General features: G+C 38.8%; 1 protein-coding gene across 2 annotated transcripts in view; it reads left to right on the plus strand.

Moving 5' to 3' along the window:
- Positions 1-17,709, plus strand: part of CEP162 (centrosomal protein 162) — a 95,552-nt gene extending 77,843 nt beyond the window's left edge. For both annotated transcript variants that reach the window (XM_005684719.3, XM_018053180.1), the window contains 5 exons: positions 45-694; positions 4,602-4,743; positions 5,839-5,937; positions 11,076-11,210; positions 16,186-17,709. In XM_005684719.3, coding sequence (XP_005684776.2) covers positions 45-694; positions 4,602-4,743; positions 5,839-5,937; positions 11,076-11,210; positions 16,186-16,389 — 1,230 coding nt within the window. In that variant the 3' untranslated portion in view covers positions 16,390-17,709. The remainder of the gene's footprint in view (positions 1-44; positions 695-4,601; positions 4,744-5,838; positions 5,938-11,075; positions 11,211-16,185) is intronic.

Raw genomic sequence — 18,832 nt, forward strand, 5'->3', positions numbered from 1 at the left:
AGCATTTAGCAGCGGTCTGTTGTTGCATGGATTCTTTTCTGCAGATTCAGTATGAGCAGAGACTGGAGGAACAGGAGCAGTTACTTGCTTGCAAATTGAAGGAGGCAGCCCAGAACCAACAGGACAACTCCTCAAGGGCTAAAGCACTGGAGAAGGAACTGGATGATGTTAAGGAAGCCCATCAGATTACCATAAGAAACCTTGAAGCTGAAATAGATGTTCTTAAACATCAGAATGCTGAATTGGAACTCAAGAAGACTGAGAAGGATGATAAAGATTTCCAGTCCATAGAGTTCCAGGTGGAGCAGGCTCACTCTAAAGCTAAACTGGTCAGGCTCAATGAGGAGCTGGCTGCAAAGGGGAGAGAGATACAGGACCTTTCCAAAACTGTGGAGCGACTTCAGAAGGAGAGGAGAAAGATGCTCTCTAACCAGCACTCTAAGGGTCGAGAGGAAATGACTGCCAAAAGGGTGAAGAAAGATGGTTTGTACCCTGGCAAAGGAAATGCTGACTCCTCCGGAACCCTAGAGGGCAAACTTTACCAACCACATTCTTTTACTGATTCCCACGTTTCAGAGGTTTTACAAGAAAACTGCAGATTGAAAAATGAAGTGGCGAGATTAACTGTGGAGGGGAATGAGCTGAAGATGAAATCTGAAGCTACAGTGAATCAATTTGAAAACACCATGAAAAGGTAAAAAAAAAAAAAAAAAAAAAAAAAATGAATTTGTCAGTATGTAGAGACATAGAAAGAAAAATTTAAAAATCTTAAGATGTATTTCCCTGGGTAATTAGTTTGACCCTGAACTAAATTCACAAACCAAAATTTAAGAACCTGTATAACATGGCATTTCTTCTCCAGGAGATCTTCCCCGACCCCATGGATCAAACCTGGTTCTCCCACATTGCAGGCAGATTCTTTACCATCTGAGCCACCAGGGAAGCCCCTTGAACCAAATTCACAAGACAAATTTTAAGAAGCTGTATAACACAGCTAAGCGTAGATCTGTTTAAGGGTTGGATTTCCTACCTATTGCAAGCTGAGATTCTCATGAACTGAAATCTTCATGTGAACCCCATCCTTCCTGCCCAGTCTTGTCTCTCTGCACATATCCAAATGGTGTTAGTAAGCTGACCCATCTCTAAATTTGTGGTTGTGGTAGGCAGATGGCTGTCAGAAAATAGCTCCTGTTAAAACCACTTGATATCCTAAGAGGAAACGGTGCTCTTTTCCAAAATAACTCTTCAAATTAATCTTGTGATCACATCAGTTCATACCTTGAAGAACTTCTGTACTTAATCCCTTTCTTTCTCAGAATCTCCAAGACCCATCTCCTGTCTCTCTCCTCTGAGCCTTCTTACAGGCTCACATCTTTTTCACCCAATCAAACCAAGTTCTTGTCCTCTTTCTGCCTTTCAGGACCAGATTTCCCACAGGTCGCCCCTCCTCGTATTTCCGCCTGACTTGCTCTAAGCATGGTCTCATCCTCACACTGTTGATGTTGGTCTCTGGAGAACGTTTCTCAGTCAGTGGAGTTTTCTCCGTTGACACTGTGGAGACAGTGTGGATTGCACTGCTTTTCCTGAAAGGGTTTCCTCTCAGTCTCCATGACGTACCAGCTCTCACTAAAGCTCCTTTTCTGCTGCTTTTAAGTGACTCCTGAATCTTTTTCATTCTCCTGCCTCAAAAATCTGACTTTGTTACAAAGTTGGCTTTTGACTGTCTGTTCTCTGCTCCTTCTTTGCTAAACTCATCATTCTTTATGGCTTCTATGAACTTGACTCCTGGATTTTACTTTTCAAGTCTTATTTTCTTCCCTGAGTTCAGATGTTAAATCTGAAAATTTGTTGGATTGTTCCTCTTGGAATCAGTAATATTTCAATTTTTTTTTCTCTTTTTTACATGTAAAGTAATCCCCCCTTCCAGCATCCCTGTCTGTGTCTGTGACCATACTTTTTCAATTTCCAGGCCCAGCTTTACCACCTTTATTCCTTGGGTTAACAGTCTGTGGGGTGCTTCCTTATAATACTTATTTCGCTTTCTTCCTCCTTTTATTAGTGTGGCACGCTTGGTTTACTAGGCAGTTGGCCCACCCTGATCTCCCCGATTCCAGTTTCTGCCTCCCCTGATCATCTTGCTTAAAAACCATTAATATTCTTTAGTACTCCTGTGTCTGAATCACTGTCCTCCAGTGACTCCCAACTTTCCCAAACGTCAAGACTAAATTTCTGTCCCTGGCATCTCAAGTCCCATCACCATTCTAATCGTGCTCTATCAAGAGTTGTGTTACTTGCCAAGTTTCTTCCCTGCCGTTTGCTCATTCACGTTTCATTTTCTAGAAAAAATATTACCCAGAGCTTCTTAGAAATTTCCTGCTCCCACCTCCAACTCCTGTATAACTTATGTACCAAGAAAAGCACTGTCATACACCACCTTACAGCTTCTTGAGAACTGATGTAAGATTAGACTTCTTTTGCAACTTGTAGGCAATAATAGGTCTGAATATGAAGTTCAACGTAAGGTTTAGAGTGTATAAAACGTGTAGTTTAATGTTTGTGAAGCAACATACTAATTATGAAGTTATATAACATATTGAGAATATATAACATTATGCCCTTCAGAGATTAGAATTTCAATACACTTGACTAGGGCTTCCCACACGTCTCAATAGTAAAGAATTCACCTGCCACTCCAGGAGACACAGGTTTGATCCCTGGGTTGGGATATGCCCTGGAAAAGGGAAGGGCAACTGACTCCAGTCTTCTTGCCTGGGAAATCCCACAGACAGAGGAGCCTGGCAGGCTATAATCCATGGGGTCGCAAAGAGTTGGACACACACACACACCTGACAAAATTAAGGAACGCAGAGTTGGAAGCATCAGAATGAGTAGTGAGTGCCTGAATGAAGGAAGAGATAGGACCTGGCAGAGTGCAGGGAGAATAAGCAGAAGAAGCACCTAACAAATGCTTATTGATTGATAGGCAGCCACATCTGATTGAGCCATCATGGCAGTCGTATCACTTCCAAATTGAAACCTTGACTCTTTGTCCTGAATATGGTAGTAGTAATGAAGCCAGTTGAAAAGAATCGTGTTGTTTAGTCATTCAGTCACGTCTGACTCTCTGCGACCCCATGGACTGCAGCACACCAGGCTTCCCTGTCCTTCACCATCTCCTGGAGTTTGCTCAGATTCATGTCCATTGAGCCAGTGATGCCATCCAACCATCTCATCCTCTGTCATCCCCTTCTCCTCCTGCCCTCCGTCTTTCCCAGTATCAGGGTCTTTTCAAATGAGTCAGCTCTTCACATAAGGTGGCCAAAGTATTGGAGCTTCAGCATCCGTCCTTCCAATGAATATTCAGGGTTGATTTCTTTTAGGATTGACTGATTTGATTTCCTTGCTGTCCAGGAGACTCTGAAGAGTCTTCTCCAGCACCATAGTTTGAAAGCATCAGTTCTTCGGCGCTCAGCCTTCTTTATGGTCCAACTCTCACGTCTATACAATACTACTGGAAAAACCATAACTTTGACTATCTGGACCTTTGTCAGCAAAGTGACGTCTCCCAAGATAATTTAAAATTCAGATTTTCCTGTAAATTTTCCTAGACATAATTTTTTAGTGTTGTTAGTCTGTTTCTTAGATAGCTCTGAACTGGAGATGTGAAAAGTAACCTTTCTTCTTTTGGCTGTTTTTTACTATAGTTCAGTTATATCATGGGTACTTTAGACTTTTATGCTTGTCCTAGGACCCTAATAACAGTGTTTCAGTGAAGAAGTATTCATATAGTCAAATAAGCAACTGATATGTTTGTTTATAGTTTGGGAATTGCCATATTAATAAGTACCAACAGTGATTGCTAAATATCTGCTTTCAATAAAATTGTGTCATTTTTTAAATAATTTTTCCAATAATAGAGGAAATGTTTATCTGTAAGAAATGTCCTGCTTTTTAGTCATAACTTTGCCATTTACTGAACTGCCGCTGAATGCGTAAATTTTGTCACAGAGACAAATGAGCAGTCTCTCACATTTAATGGTCCAATTAGGTTCAGACTACCTTATGTCCTAAGAATTACCATAAAGATCATTTTATTTGCACAACTTGGAGCTAGCCGTGAAGTTCTGCGTGGGCCAAAAACTGGTGAGTGTTGCCTAGAGGCAAAGCATTTGAGAATCTAAAGAATTGGGGCAATAAATCTGAATTTATCTTAAAAGGTAAAATAACAAGCTCTTTGCCTTAAATCCAGACAACATTTAGAGCCTTTGTTTCTCTCAAAGTGCCCCAGGCTGGTGGTGGTGTCCAGCTCTGCTGGGCTCAAACCCCAGCTCTACAATTTATTGACCTAGGACCACAGACGTATCACTCTTTCCCGCACTCAAGTTTGCCTTTATAAAACTGAGTAAATAAGAGCAAGCTCATGGAGTGGCTGTAAGAATTCCTAGGCAGTAATGTCCAAAGCACCGAGCACAGCGCAGTAGATACTGGTGCCTTCTCTCCGTTTGCTTCTTTAATCTCCAGGCTTATACTGTTTATAGGCTAACTGAATTAGAGGTTGAAGAACCACTTTTATGTGTGGTTTTCTTTAATTTGCTCTAAAGATTCAAGGAAGAGACTGCAGCACACATCACATCTCTCAAAGCATCTCATCAGAGGGAAGTAGAGAAACTCCTTTGCCAAAATGCAGTTGAAAATTCTTCTTCCAAAGTAGCTGAACTAAATCGTAAAATAGCAACTCAGGAGGTAGGTGACTTTAATAAACTTTGACTGTAATGTGATTTTTTTTTTTTTCAAGATCGTTGCCAATGTATCTGGAAGTACTTAACTTCACTGCTTGAGGTTGGTGATAGAAATGAGAAATTATTGCTTTTTTTTTTTTAATAGGAGTTGACACCCTTACCATACATGTGTTTAACTATTCAACTTTACTGTTATACATCTAAATAAGTGTTTTTGCAATTTTGTCCCTATATTTCTCAAATAGTCTTTCTCCTAAGTGGGTTGTAATAAGTGGTTCAGGGATAAATTGAATGTGATTAGGACCTTAGCACTTGAGCCTGTGTTGAACCATCTCCCTTCACCCGAAGTCCAAACTGACAAGTCACTCTTCTTTCCTGTTTTGCATTAAATAATGTTTCCTAGCCATTCAGGCACGGGGGATAAAGTAATGCACAGAGACATGTACATAATTCTAGTCAATATGAAGCATAGTCATCTGAGAATTATGACAGGGCGTGCTGACAGTTCATCTGCATTTCCTCAAGGGTGTTGTCCTTCTTGGATAGTATATATGTTAGCTTCTAATATTTACCAGTGTCAGCTATGTGGCCTGTCTTCTGTGGCTTTTGCAAATTGAAAAAAAATCATTAAAAGAGAACTTTCAACTTACTTTCAAGTGAGGTATCTAAGAAAAAAGAAAAGAAAGCAAATATGGCAAAACACTAGCAGTGGATAATTCAAGTTGAAGAATATATGAATGTTCCATGTGCTCTTCATCTTTTTTGTAGGTTTTAATTCTAAAAACCAAGCTGGGTAGAGAGGGGACTTCAAGAAATAATTCTCTCATGACCACCTCTCCCACCCATAATAATTTAACAGCATCTTAATTAAAAAGAAATCCATCAGTTATGGAAGTTTGAGCATGGACAAGATATGAGATATGAAATTATTGTAAATTTTCTTTTATGTAAAAACACTATTGTTAGATTCAGGCAATTTTAAAATAGGATCCTTTTAATTTGTTTAACACATACAAAGGTCATTAGTTCACTTTCCTATATTTTTCAAATGTTCATGGAAAAACGTGACTAACACAGTACTGCTAACATAATTTCCTAGGTACTTATAAAACATTTTCAAAATCAAGTCAATGAGCTGCAGAGTAAGCAAGAGTCTCTTGTAGTTTCTCAAGTTCGAGAAGAAATCCTACAGAAAGAGGTAAGAAATAGCCAAAGTATTGGGCTAACTAACATAAGCTTCTCAGCCATTTCAATCATATAGTCCTGCATAATTTTTTAATTTAAATGTACAAATGGAGATAACTCAGAAATGTCTGTCATGTCAAGAAAATATTAATATGTCCCCATATGAAGCTCAAATATCAATTAAATTATTTATGTTTGTATTTTTTAAGATTTTCTGGGGAGTGGGGAAATGGGGCAGGTTTGGTTTGGTAGTTTTGATTTTTTAGGAGGTAAAATTGTATAGTTAAGGCCATTTCTGCAATAAGTAGTAAGATTATTTAGTTAAGAAAAAGGTAAGTAAATCACTATGACAGTAATGCTGGATCATCAAGAACAATACCATTACAGGAAATAGGGCTTTCTGGAAACTCACCATTTTGACTACTCTGAGATCCTTTTGATTCTAGAAAGTATGAAAAGTCAGATAAACTGTGCATTCTATTCTTTGAAGCTTATACATCATTTTTAAAAAATTACTCGAGGGCTTATTAAATCACATGATAAAAGTAAAACTTAAAACTGAATTGCATCATGGAAAAATTAATGTAAACTACTCCACAGTCACACAACTATCCACTTAAACATCTTGTTCCAGGAGCTGAAGGACTGTAGTTGAACACTCTGTATACTTTTCACTGTTGAAAATATACATAAATTTTGTTGTATAAGTAATAAACTTACAGAACCTCACAGACCTGAAGTAACATTTTTAGGAAAGCAGTAAAAGGAAATACGTGTTCATGTTTGCCAGATGAAGAGGAAGATCAATTTTGGTCAAGTTACCGTGTTCTTAGTTTAGAAATAGCTAAATATTTTGAAAATAGAAAAGCTGTAACACATGATTTCCAAGCCTGTTTAACTAGAAGACTAAGGAAATCACTTTGTTTCCTGAATAAAGCTAATGACAATCCGCCTTTTAATATGGACTGTACTTACAATAGCTGTTTTACAGAGCTTATTTATCCCACCTCTAATAACCCTCTAAAGGTCCTCTCTGATGGCCTGTGTGTTATGAACCATTTCGTCTCAGGCCAGTGGGAACATGAACCGTTTCTAGCCTGTGTAAGCTCCAGGAATTACTCAGATTACTGTTTCTAGTGACTCCAAAATTGCCTCCAGCCAACACACTAGGTCGCTGTAGAGCTCATCTTGTTTGTTTACCCTCTCTCATGAATTGCAGTCCTGCAGTGCTGTTAGCCAATGCTTGAAAATCGTTGTCTCATATATCGACTGGATTGAAAGCACACTGTGTATGTATCAAAAGTGGTGAATTCTGGTTTTTGACTGCTTGTTTTTTAAAGCAGTTTCATAGAGCTATAAGAAAACACTAGTAATTTTAATTTTTTCAACATAGTTCAAGTCAGTTGTTGAACCTTTTTAGGTTCCTTTAATAGTGTCATATTTACCCGGATTTTTTTGTGACCCTTGATTCCCACATTGATTCTCTGTGCATTTGAGTCAGGTTTGCTTTGGCAGAGATGGTTCTTCACCAGTCAGCTCAGCTTGGGTCTCTGGGTGTGTCTGCTGGTCGTATCCTTGGCTGTGTTGGGCTTGCTTTCAGGGTCTGTTTTTGGGCAGCGCCACTGCCTGAGCTCTGAGGTTGGGGCAAGAGGGATGCCACTGACAGAGTACAGATGGGCGGGATTTCTAGTTTGATTTCCATACCTAAGTGAAGCTATTTCCTAGCCTGTATCCACAGTACCAGGGGTGGCTTATGATCACTGTATGGCTAAATGTTTACTTGAACCTACATTTTATAATAGGAGTCAAAATTGTAATAATGATAGTTACTGTTTATTAAGGGTTTCCTATATACTAGGTACTGTTTATGGCACCTCACTCCAGTACTCTTGCCTGGAAAATCCCGTGGACAGAGGAGCCTGGTAGGCTGCAGTCCATGGGGTCGCTACTAGTCAGACATGACTGAGCAACTTCACTTTCACTTTTCACTTTCATGCATTGGAGAAGGAAATGGCAACCCACTCCAGTGTTCTTGCCTGGAGAATCCCAGGGACGGGGGAGCCTGGTGGGCCGCCGTCTATGGGGTGGCACAGAGTCGGACACGACTGAAGCGACTTAGCAGTAGCAGCAGGCACTGTTTTAAGTGTTCCGTGTGGTTCTCACAATAACCCAAAAGAGTCAGTACTGTTATTCCCATTTTGTACACAAAGAAACTAATGGTGAGAAAAATGAAATAACTTACCTGAGGTGGTGGTGGTTGTTCAGTCCCTAAGTCACGTCCGACTCTTTGTGACCCCATCAACTGCAGCACGCCAGGCTTCCCTGTCCTTCACTATCTCCCTGAGTTTGCTCAAGCTCATATCCATTGAGTCAGTGATGCCATCCAGCCATCTCATCCTCTGTTGTCCCCTTTTCTTCTTGCCTTCAATCTTTCCCAGCCAATGAGTTGGTGTTCTCTCATCAGGTGGTTAAAGTAAACTGAGGTTGCCAGGCCATAACTGAAATACCAGCATAGGACTCAGGACCTCTGGCTCCAGGTTCAAGGCTCTCGGTTACTTTACTTTTTCACCAGTCCCCTGTCATTGGACATTCAGGTTGTTGCCAGGTTTTTCTGTAGTGTTCAAGGAGCAGGAAGCATTTTTTTTAACCTCACACCTTTCTTTTTTTTTTTTTAGGTGTTTGGATTATTTAGCAAACGGATATGATAAGAGCTTTAGACAGTATACATTTTGGATGTTGTTTGGTCCCAGGGATATTGAGATTTGTGTGTGTGTGTGTGTGTTTTAAAGCAGGAAACACTTGATCATGCGTCTTTCCTTATGTATCCAGTTGCCTCCAATGGACATACTCACTAAAAATTCACTAAAATATAAGAATTTTTTTAAAGACTCAACTTTAATTATACTCTTAAAGGTGCTTTGTAAGAGGTACAAATGAAGGAACGTAATCTCTGTTCTTTGTCTAGAACCAAGTCTCTGAACTTATGTAATTTACAAACAAATGTTTAATCTTTGAGAGGTGACTCCATTGATTTATTCATGGATAATCGTTAAGCATCTGCTCTCTGCTGTGCACAGCTGTAGGAGCTAGGAAAACTGAAGAGAACAAAGACAAAATCCCAGTTCTCATGGAGCTTATCTGGAGAAGGCAATGGTACCCCACTCCAGTAGTCTTGCCTGGAAAATCCCATGGATGGAGGAGCCTGGTAGGCTGCAGTCCATGGGGTTGCTAGGAGTCGGACACGACTGAACGACTTCACTTTCACTTTTCACTTTCATGCATTGGAGAAGGAAATGGCAACCCACTCCAGTGTTCTTGCCTGGAGAATCCCAGGGACGGGGGAGCCTGGTGAGCTGCCGTCTATGGGGTCGCAGAGTTGGACACGACTGAAAGCTAAGTTGGACACTTAGCAGCAGCAGCAGCATGGAGCTTATATTTTGTTTGGGTAATGAGACCATAAACAAATATAAATTCTGATAAAAAAGATCAACTGAGTCAACATTTGTAAAGTGCTTAGCATAGCGCCCAGCCCACAATACTGCCATAACTCATTACTGCTTATCCTTTGAGACTCAGTTCAGACGCACCTGCCTCCGATTGAGAATCCTGCGGCCACCTCTCCTTCAGGATACGTGTCCCTCACTCACCACCTTACTGTGCACACATCTCTCCACCGCAACATATCATGTCTTCACTCACCTGCTCCTTCCTCTAGACTAGAACTTTCCTGGTGTACCCAGAATGGGTTACCTGTGGTCACAAGATAATGGTGACTGGAAAGGTGGTCTAAAAATAAACTCAGTCAGTTTTCAATCATTAAGATGTTTGTAGAGGATGAAGTGATATTTGACTAATACATGTATGACAGTGCCTCTGACAACTTTCTTTGTTCAATAATCATTGCTTGTTTTGTTTGGGGGTAGTTTTTGTTTGCAGGGGTTTGTTTTTTACAATTTTGTTTTTAGACAAGATTTTTTTGCCCACCACTGAACACCATGGTGTGGTATGTACAACATCTTCCCACCCTTTCTGTAAGTCATCCCCATTAAGGTCTGTTTATTTATTTGGTCACTGGTGATATCCAGGATGGCCTACATTTAAACTATTTAGATTTGCAACTGATTTAATTTGCTTATATTTTCACATTTTTTAAACTAACCTCAGAAGAGTATATTGGTTCTTTTTTTTTTTTAAGTATTATTGGTGTTTTTAGGTACTAGATGGTTCCTTGTAAAACGTAATTGTTAACTTTATCCATTTTCATTTGCTTGTTAATTATTTTTCATTTTGATAACAGTTGGCAGGTTATTGTAATTATATGGTATAAAGACTGCTATTGCTTTATGACGTGCAATATAGAGATCCCTCATATCACCTCCATTTCACTCCCTGGTGCCATAAAAATTTTACCTTTTTCTTTTCTGGGCCATGACGTGAAAAAGGAGGTGCTATGCTAGACTGTCACCTCTGTGAGGACAGGGACTGTGCACTCCAGAGCCTAAGACACAGCCAGCACAGAAGGAGTTCAGCACTTACTTATCTCTGTTCATATGTGTATGTTCCCATGTGGAATGAATTATTATAAGTTATAAGATGATAAGAACTAGAAGAGAATTAGAAATAGAATTATAGGAGGTTGACATATTTATTCAACTCTCTGTGTGCTTTAAATGTATTATTTAATCCAAAAAGTAGTCACACTATTAACATATACTTTGTAGCAAGGCTGAATACATCAAAGAAAGTGCCCAACTTAATTTTGAGCACTACAGCCAGCCTGCATACCTGGGAGGGAGAAAGTGGTCCAGTCATCTGGAACCTTTTCAAATATGAGGTCAGTTCAGGGCTAGGATGAGCCTTTACTTTCTGGACCAAAGAAATGAAAGCTATTACTCTAACAACTCCAGATACCTTTGATGTTAACAAGAAGGCTCTGGTCTAAAGAAATTTTATACAAAGAATATGCAGTGAATGGTCTTACTTCTAATGATTGCCAGTGGAAAATGAATTATTTCCTTGTTATAATTTCCCATTTATTTTATGTCTCTTTTAAAATATAAATTTATTTATTTCAATTGGAGGCTAATTACTTTACAGTATTGTAGTGGTTTTGCCATACATTGACATGAATGCCCCATATCTCAACCTTAGATTACAAAACTCTTGGAAGAATTGAGAGAAGCCAAAGAAAATCATACACCGGAGATGAAACATTTTATGGTCTTAGAAAAGAAAATCAAACAGATGGAAATGAGACATGAGCAAAGAGAACAGGAGCTTCAGCAGGTAAACTAGTAAATCATATTTACATATTTGTACAGTTCTTCACATTTAAGTACTTCCAGTTTACTATGTTTTTGTCATCCCTAACAGATTACTTCTTTCAGAATGTTTTCATTATATATTGGTTTTATTATAGATAAATGTTTACCTTTTAAGAGAAAATAAGACTAATTCTCAAATACCTGAAGATTGGTTTACCTTATATCTAGAAAAATAGAGAAACAGCTTTTGTATTATGTTCTTAATCATTGAGGAATGCCTAAAAGATAGGCATTTTACCCTGGGAGTAGAACTCTTGGGAACCATCTTACATATTTAAGTCATTTCAGTAAACAGCTCATACAGCTCTGTATCAAAAAAGCAAGACAATCAAACATTGGCAGAAGATCTAAATAGATACTTTGTCAAAGAACATATTCAGATGGCCAAAAAGGAAAGAAAAGATGCTCAGCATCACTAATAACCAAAGAAATGCAAATCAAATCTGCAGTGAGATAGCGCCTCTTACCAGAATGGCCATCATGAAAAAGCGTACACACAGTAAGTGCTGGAAAGGGTGTGGAGAAAGGGGGACTCTCACATGCTGTTAGTGGGAATGTAAATTGGCACAACCACTCTGGAGAACAGTAGGGAGGTTCCTTAAAAAGCTAAACATTGAAATACCATATGACCCAGCAGTCCCACTCCTGGGCATATATCTGAAGAAAACCATAATTCAAAAAGCTACATGCACCCCTGTGTTCATTGCAGCACTGTTTACAATAGCTAAGATAGGGAAGCAACCTAAATGTCCATCAACAGAGGAATGGATAAAGAAGATATGGTACATACATACAATGGAATATTACTCAGCCATAAGAACAAAGTAATACCATTTGCAACAACACTGATGAACCTAGAGATTATCATACCAAGTGAAGCAAGTCAGAGAAAGAAAGATATCTTACTATATTGCTTGTATGTGGAATCTAAAAAAATGATAACAAATGAACATATTTACAAAACAGACTTTCAAAAACAAACTTACGGTTACCAAAGGGGAAATGTGATATAAGAGAGGGATAAATTAGGAGTTAGGGATTACTGTAGGCACACCACTGCATGTATAACCAATAGGGACCTACTGTATAGCACAGAATTCTACTCAGTATTCTATAGTAACCTATATAGAAAAAAAATCTGAAAAAGAATATTTGTATAGGTATGAGTGAATCACTTTCAGTACACCTGAAACTAACACAACATTATAAATCAACTACTCCAATAAAATTGCAAACTCAGAACTGAGGGCAGCTTCTGAATAGCAAGGAAAACCACAGGTTTAAAGGGTCCCCTTCACACCTGACTGAAAATACTAAATTTCTTCCATAGTTTCAGTTCTGGAAAAAAAAAAAAAAAAACACAAGACCAAAAAAAATACTACCATGTAGCTTCTTACAAACATCTCTACTAATCTAGGAAGCAAGTCTCCACTAGAAAATGCAAAGGTTTCACCATATGTGGTGCTAGAGCAATCTTTTGACTTCATTGTTGTGTTCTGTTTTCTATTGGAGTAGTTGATTTACAATGCTGTGTTAGTTTCTGGTTTACAGCAAAGTGATTCATTTATACATATACACATACTCTTTTTCAGATTCTAACTGAAGATAAAAATCATATCATCTTAGGCAGGGCTTCCAAGGTGGCACTAGTGGTGAAGAATCTTCCTGCCAATGCAGGAGACACAAGAGACACAGGGTCAATCCCTGGGTGAGAAGATCTCCTGGAGTAGGAAATAGCACCCCACTCCAGTATTCTTGCCTGGAAGATTTCATGGGCAGACGAGCCTGGCAGGCTACAGTCCATGGAACGGCACAGCGTTGGACACGACTAAGCACACACACACATCTCAATCAGTATAGAAAAAACATTTAACACACACACCCATTCTTGATAAAAACTCTCAACAAATTAGGTATAAAAATAACATACTTCAACATGATAAAGGCCATATATAACAGGACCACATGTGTGTGTGTTAGTCTCTCAGTCATGTCCGACTCTTTGTGACTGCATGGACTGTAGCCCACCAGACTCCTCTGTCCATGGAATTCTCCAGGCAAGAGTACTGGAGTGGATTGCCTTTCAGTTATCAAAATCAATAGTGACAGGTTGGAAGCTTTTCCGCTAAGATCAGAAACAAGGATGCTCATTATTCAACACAGTATTAGAGGCCTTAGCCGGAGCAGCCAGGCAAAGAATGAAATTGTCTCTATTTGTGAATGGCGTTATTTAACATAGAGAAAATCATAAAGAGTCTACCTAAAACCTGCTGGTTAGTCAGCAAATCTAGTAAAGTTCTCTGATACCAAAATTAGTATACAAAAGTCAGTACTGCTTCTATATACTAACAACAAATTATCTGAAGAATAAAATAATTCCATTTATAATAATATCAAAAAGAAGAAAATACTTGAAAATTAATCTGTCCGAGGAGGTAAAAGATCTGTATGTTGATAACTATAAGGCATCGATGAAAGAAATTAAAGACAAAGGTATTCAGTGTTTATGATTTATAAGAATTGATACTGTAAAATGTCCAAAGCCATCTGTAGATTCACTGTGATCTATGTCAAGATTCCAATGGCATTTTTTATACTAATAGAAAAAGCATTCTGAAATTTGTATGGAACCACAAAGACCAGAGTCAAAGCAGTCCTAAGGAAGAACAACAAAGCAGGAGTTATCTCCATTTCCTTTTCAAACTATATTACAAAGCTGAGGTAATCAAAACAGTATGGTCCTGGCAAACACATAACCCAAAGGAATAGAATCTAGAACCCAGAAATAAATCCATGTATACATATTTGATAAGGGAGCCAAGAATACTCAGTGGAGAAAAGACACTTTTCATTATAAATGGTTCTTGGGAAATGTAATGTTTACATGCAAAAGACAAACTAGATCCCTGTCTTATACCATTCACAAAAATTACTCTAAATGGATTAAAGACCAGAAACCATTAAATTCTTAGAATAAAACACAGGGTAAAAGTTTGTTGATACGTGTCTTATCATAGATCCCTTTTGGATGTGATACCTAAAGTGCAAGCAACAAAATAAATTGTATAAGCAAATGAGACCACATCAAACTAAAAAAGCATCTGCACAACCAAGGAAATAATCAACATGATGTAAAGGCAAGCTGTGACTCATACAACTCAATAGCAAAAAAAAAACTTATTTAAAAACTGGGCAAAGGATCTGAATAGACATTGTTCCAAAGAAGATATTTAAAGGCCCCACAGCTATATGAAAAGATACTCAACATCACTAATTATGAGGGAAATGCAAGTCGAACCCACATGGGGACATATCAAAAAGAGTATTTGTCTGCTCAGTCGTGTCCGACTCTTTGTGACCCCATGGACTGCAGCACGCTAGGCCTCCCTGTCCATCACCAGCTCCCAGAGTTTACCCAAACTCATGTCCATTGAGTCGGCGATGCCATCCAACCATCTCATCCTGTCGTCTGCTTCTCCTCCTGCCTTCAATCTTTCCCAGCATCAGGGTCTTTTCAAATGAGTCAGCTCTCCGCATCAGGTGGCAAAGTAATGGAGCTTCAGCTTCAACATCAGTCCTTCCAATGAACACCCAGGGCTGATCTCCTTTAGGATAGACTGGTTGGATCTCCTTGCAGGGACTCTCAAGAGTCTTCTCCAACACCACAGTTCAAAAGCATCAATTCTTCGGCACTCAGCTTTCTTTATAGTCCAACTGTCACATCTATACGTGACTACTGGAAAAACTACAGCCTTGACTAGACAGACCTTTGTTGGCAAAGTAGTGTCTCTGCTTTTTAATATGCTGTCTAGGTTAGTCATAATTTTTGTTCCAAAGAGTTAGTGTCTTTTAATTGTATACCTTAAACTTGTACAATGTTATGTCAGTTATGTCTGAATATGATTGACAAATCATTAAATGCCAAGTTTTAATGAGACATCAAAATAATGAATTGAAAATTCATACAGCATTTTGTATTCCCCATAACTCAAGCACCTATTTATGCAATGTCTGAAATTCTATTATTTCATTAATAAATTATGAAATAATTATTCTATAGCCAGGCAGAATTAAAATTTTTCTTGCAGAGGTTCAGCATGTATAATGTCTGGAAACATTATTGGCTTTGTTGCCATAACCAGTTATTTTTTTTATGTCTAGCTTTATGTGGTTTGTAATGTCTATGATTAACATTTCCCTTCTGGTAAGGTATTTTATTAATAAAATTATAAGAACAGTATTGCAAGTTACTGGACAAGGTACTTATTTCACAGCTGAAAAAAACTGATCCGCATAAACAAGGCAGTCTAGTATGGGTAGTTAAGAGCAGGAGCCCTGGGGCCAGCCCGCCTGTGTGTGAACTCTAACTCTGCCTTCAATGGCCTCTTTTTTTTTACTTATTTGTGACTCTCTTTCCCTACCTGTTAAATGAAGATGGATATGTAGAATATCTCCTAGTGTGTTACAAGATTAAATGTTAACATATGTAAGACTTAAAGCCAAGACTGGCACATGATAGGTGTCAACGTATGATTCATTAGTGTTGACATATTGCGTTAAAACTGTCTTGATTGCATCTCAAGTACAGTTCTTAAGAACAGGATTTTAGGGATGTCTGAATTCATTCCAGAGTATTAAATGTTTTAAATGGTATCCTGCCCTGCCCCCAACCCAGGCTTCAAATGAAAAACTTTAAACTTCTTAACTCCCTATCAGAATTAGATACTAAAATTCCCACTTTCTCTTTGTTTATAAGCCTTTATTGATCCAATGGGGCCTGTTAGGTAAGGCTCCTCTCCCTCTGCCCCATCCCCTCTGATACATAGCTTGCCAGATTATCCTTGTCAGCATTGGCCCAGTTGAGCTCCTAGAAGCTGTTCGAGGCTCACTACCCCCATGATAAGCTCTAACAGTAATGTGGTATTTTTAATTTGCAGATAATACAGCAGACACACCAAGTAGTAGAAGCCGAGCAAAACAAAGAAATTGAGAAATGGAAAAGACTTGCACAGCTGAAGAATCGGGAGCTGGACAAGTTCCGAACGGAGTTAGATTCGATCTTGGATGTTCTCCGAGAGCTGCACCGGCAGGGGGTGGTCGTGCCAGTTGCTTTGGCAGAAGTGAATGCACCAGAGTATTAGTAGAAACTCACATGTCACGTGACCTCACAGAGAGGCCTGAAGATGGTTGGGGTCCCTGTAGAAGGAGGCTTTTGAAAAAAGTGTTCCGGTATGTTGCTGGAACACAACAACATTTCAAAATAAATCATATTTTACCAGCTAGGGGAAAATAAGAGCAGCATTAATGGTGTATTTTACTGGGAAAAATTAGTCATCAACATTTTAAATAATTTACAGACAAGTCCCTTTATGGCAGATGATTAGAATGGGTGATGTTTATTGCAAAAGGCCTCACTTACACACTAGATATGGGAGGAAAACAAAATTGCAGATACTTGGCCATTATTGACTAGGTGTGTATTTCTAATTCTCGCCCAGAAGAACAGCTCCTCTTTCTCACAGAAACGAGGGGCAGTGTGAGCACAGTGGCTCAGTCACTGGTGTAATGGTGCCTCAGGTTCATTCTGATGAGAGTTGTAACTTGCGGACAGGTAGATAGTGAGCTCTCGTGTTCTCCCAGATTTCCACTCCTACCTCTAGGTGCCTCATTTTGTACCTGATACAAGGTGCAAGGTATATATCACAAGTAATAGGGGAATTTGATTTATTCACTGTGTGTGAATGTCTCAAATGCCAGTCCCTCTTTTGTAACTCTAAAGTGATAAACAGAATGCAACATTTTTACTTCCTGTAAGAAGTAAATATATGTTCACTAAAGAAATTAAAAGCATGCATAAAAGTAGCCAGATTATTCTCTTTCAAAAGCAGATAGTAGGCACATGAGATGCTGGTACATGAAAGCTATAGCTGGGGCTTTCCCTGGTGGCTGCTTTGTTTTCACATGTTCTGGCTCACTGCTGTCCAATATGAGGATCCCGTGAGGCCCGTGTCACTTTAAACATTTTATAGCCACATTTAAAAAGGGAAAAAGAAACAATGAATTTTGGTAATTTATGTAATATATCTAAAATAATATAAAAATTGGGGTTTTACATTCTTTTTTTATCCTAAGTTTCCAAAATCAGGTAAGCTTTCCATTTATAGCACATCTCAGTTTGAACCAGCCACATTCTAAGTGCCCAGTGACCACATGCCAGCAAGGCAATTCTACAATAATCATTACAAAGTGAAGTACTTTATAAAGGACATGTGAAGTAGGACTTGGCAAACTTATAGGTATTAAATGTGAAATGTGGAAATTAAATATAAGGAATACAGTTAATGTCTGGATGTCCAGCATTTGTAATGTCCTTTTCCTAAGGGTAGAAAGCATTAATTATAGTTTGCTATTTTTTTTGTGAAAGAGTTGTAAGTTATAAACTATTTTGGTTATTATTTGAGTATGTTTTGTATACTTTTTATCTGCAAACCTATTCATTTATAACTGTACCTTCCCTTTGTCTTTTTGACTGACTCTCCATGGGCTATTCATTCTAAGCACAAGCATGGCTGATTCTGAAACAGAAGTAGTACAGACATCAAACAGATTATCAGTTCCAGAGAAGGTACATCCTGTTTTGATGAGGACTCCATGTTTTGGAATAAGCTGCACATGTGACACAGCTTCAATTTCATTTACAGAGTAAAGGTCCGTATGCACTATCAGAACTGTTAGTTACAACCAGAAACCTCAGAGACAATATCTCAGCCCTTAGTTTTTGCACTGAGGGTCTAGGATGAGAACACAGGTGGACACATTTACACTATCTTGAAAAAAAGAAAGGCTTTTATGAAAATTCAAACTCCAGAGATTATCAGTTCTCTTCCACCAGTTCTATCCCCTCACAATGTCATAAGACACCTGCATCTACAGGCTTGCCGACCCTCCAGGAAGGGCAAAATTCAAGATTCTGCTCAAGATTCAAGGTTGCTGCTCACACCATTGCTTTTGTGTGAGCAGAGAGGTTTATGATCAGATCTATTACTTGTGAGCCCACAGCATTCCATAACTAGCTCTACCCATGGACCCTCAGAAATCCAGGCTTTAATATTAGGGTTCCATTCCATACTGGAAAAATTCTAAATCGGTGACTAAATACCAAGAAGATGGTGGCCAAACCTAAGGGTGCTAATTGGGGAGGTTCAAAATCTACAGGCACCTTATTTAACAAGTCATTTTAATTTATCCAAGATTAAACACTTATTCAATGTTATTCAATGGCTATCCTACTTTGAAGAACCTGTTAGTGATGAATGGGCTTCCCTAATAGCTCAGTTGGTAAAGAATCCACCGGCAATGCAGGAGACCTGGGTTCAATCCCTGGGTTGGGAAGATCCCCTGGAGAAGGGAAAGGCTACCCACTCCAGTATTCCGGCCTGGAGAATTCCATGGACTGTAAAGTCCATGGGGTCACAAAGAGTAGGAAAAGACAGCGACTTTCACTTTAGCAATGAATGGTTAGAAGAGTGAAGTTTGAAAGTTTTCTAATCCCTGTGCTGTATGCCAAGTCACTTGAGTCGTGTT

The sequence above is a fragment of the Capra hircus genome, chromosome 9 (genome assembly GCF_001704415.2).
Source record: "Capra hircus breed San Clemente chromosome 9, ASM170441v1, whole genome shotgun sequence".
NCBI classification, from domain to species: Eukaryota; Metazoa; Chordata; class Mammalia; order Artiodactyla; family Bovidae; genus Capra; species Capra hircus.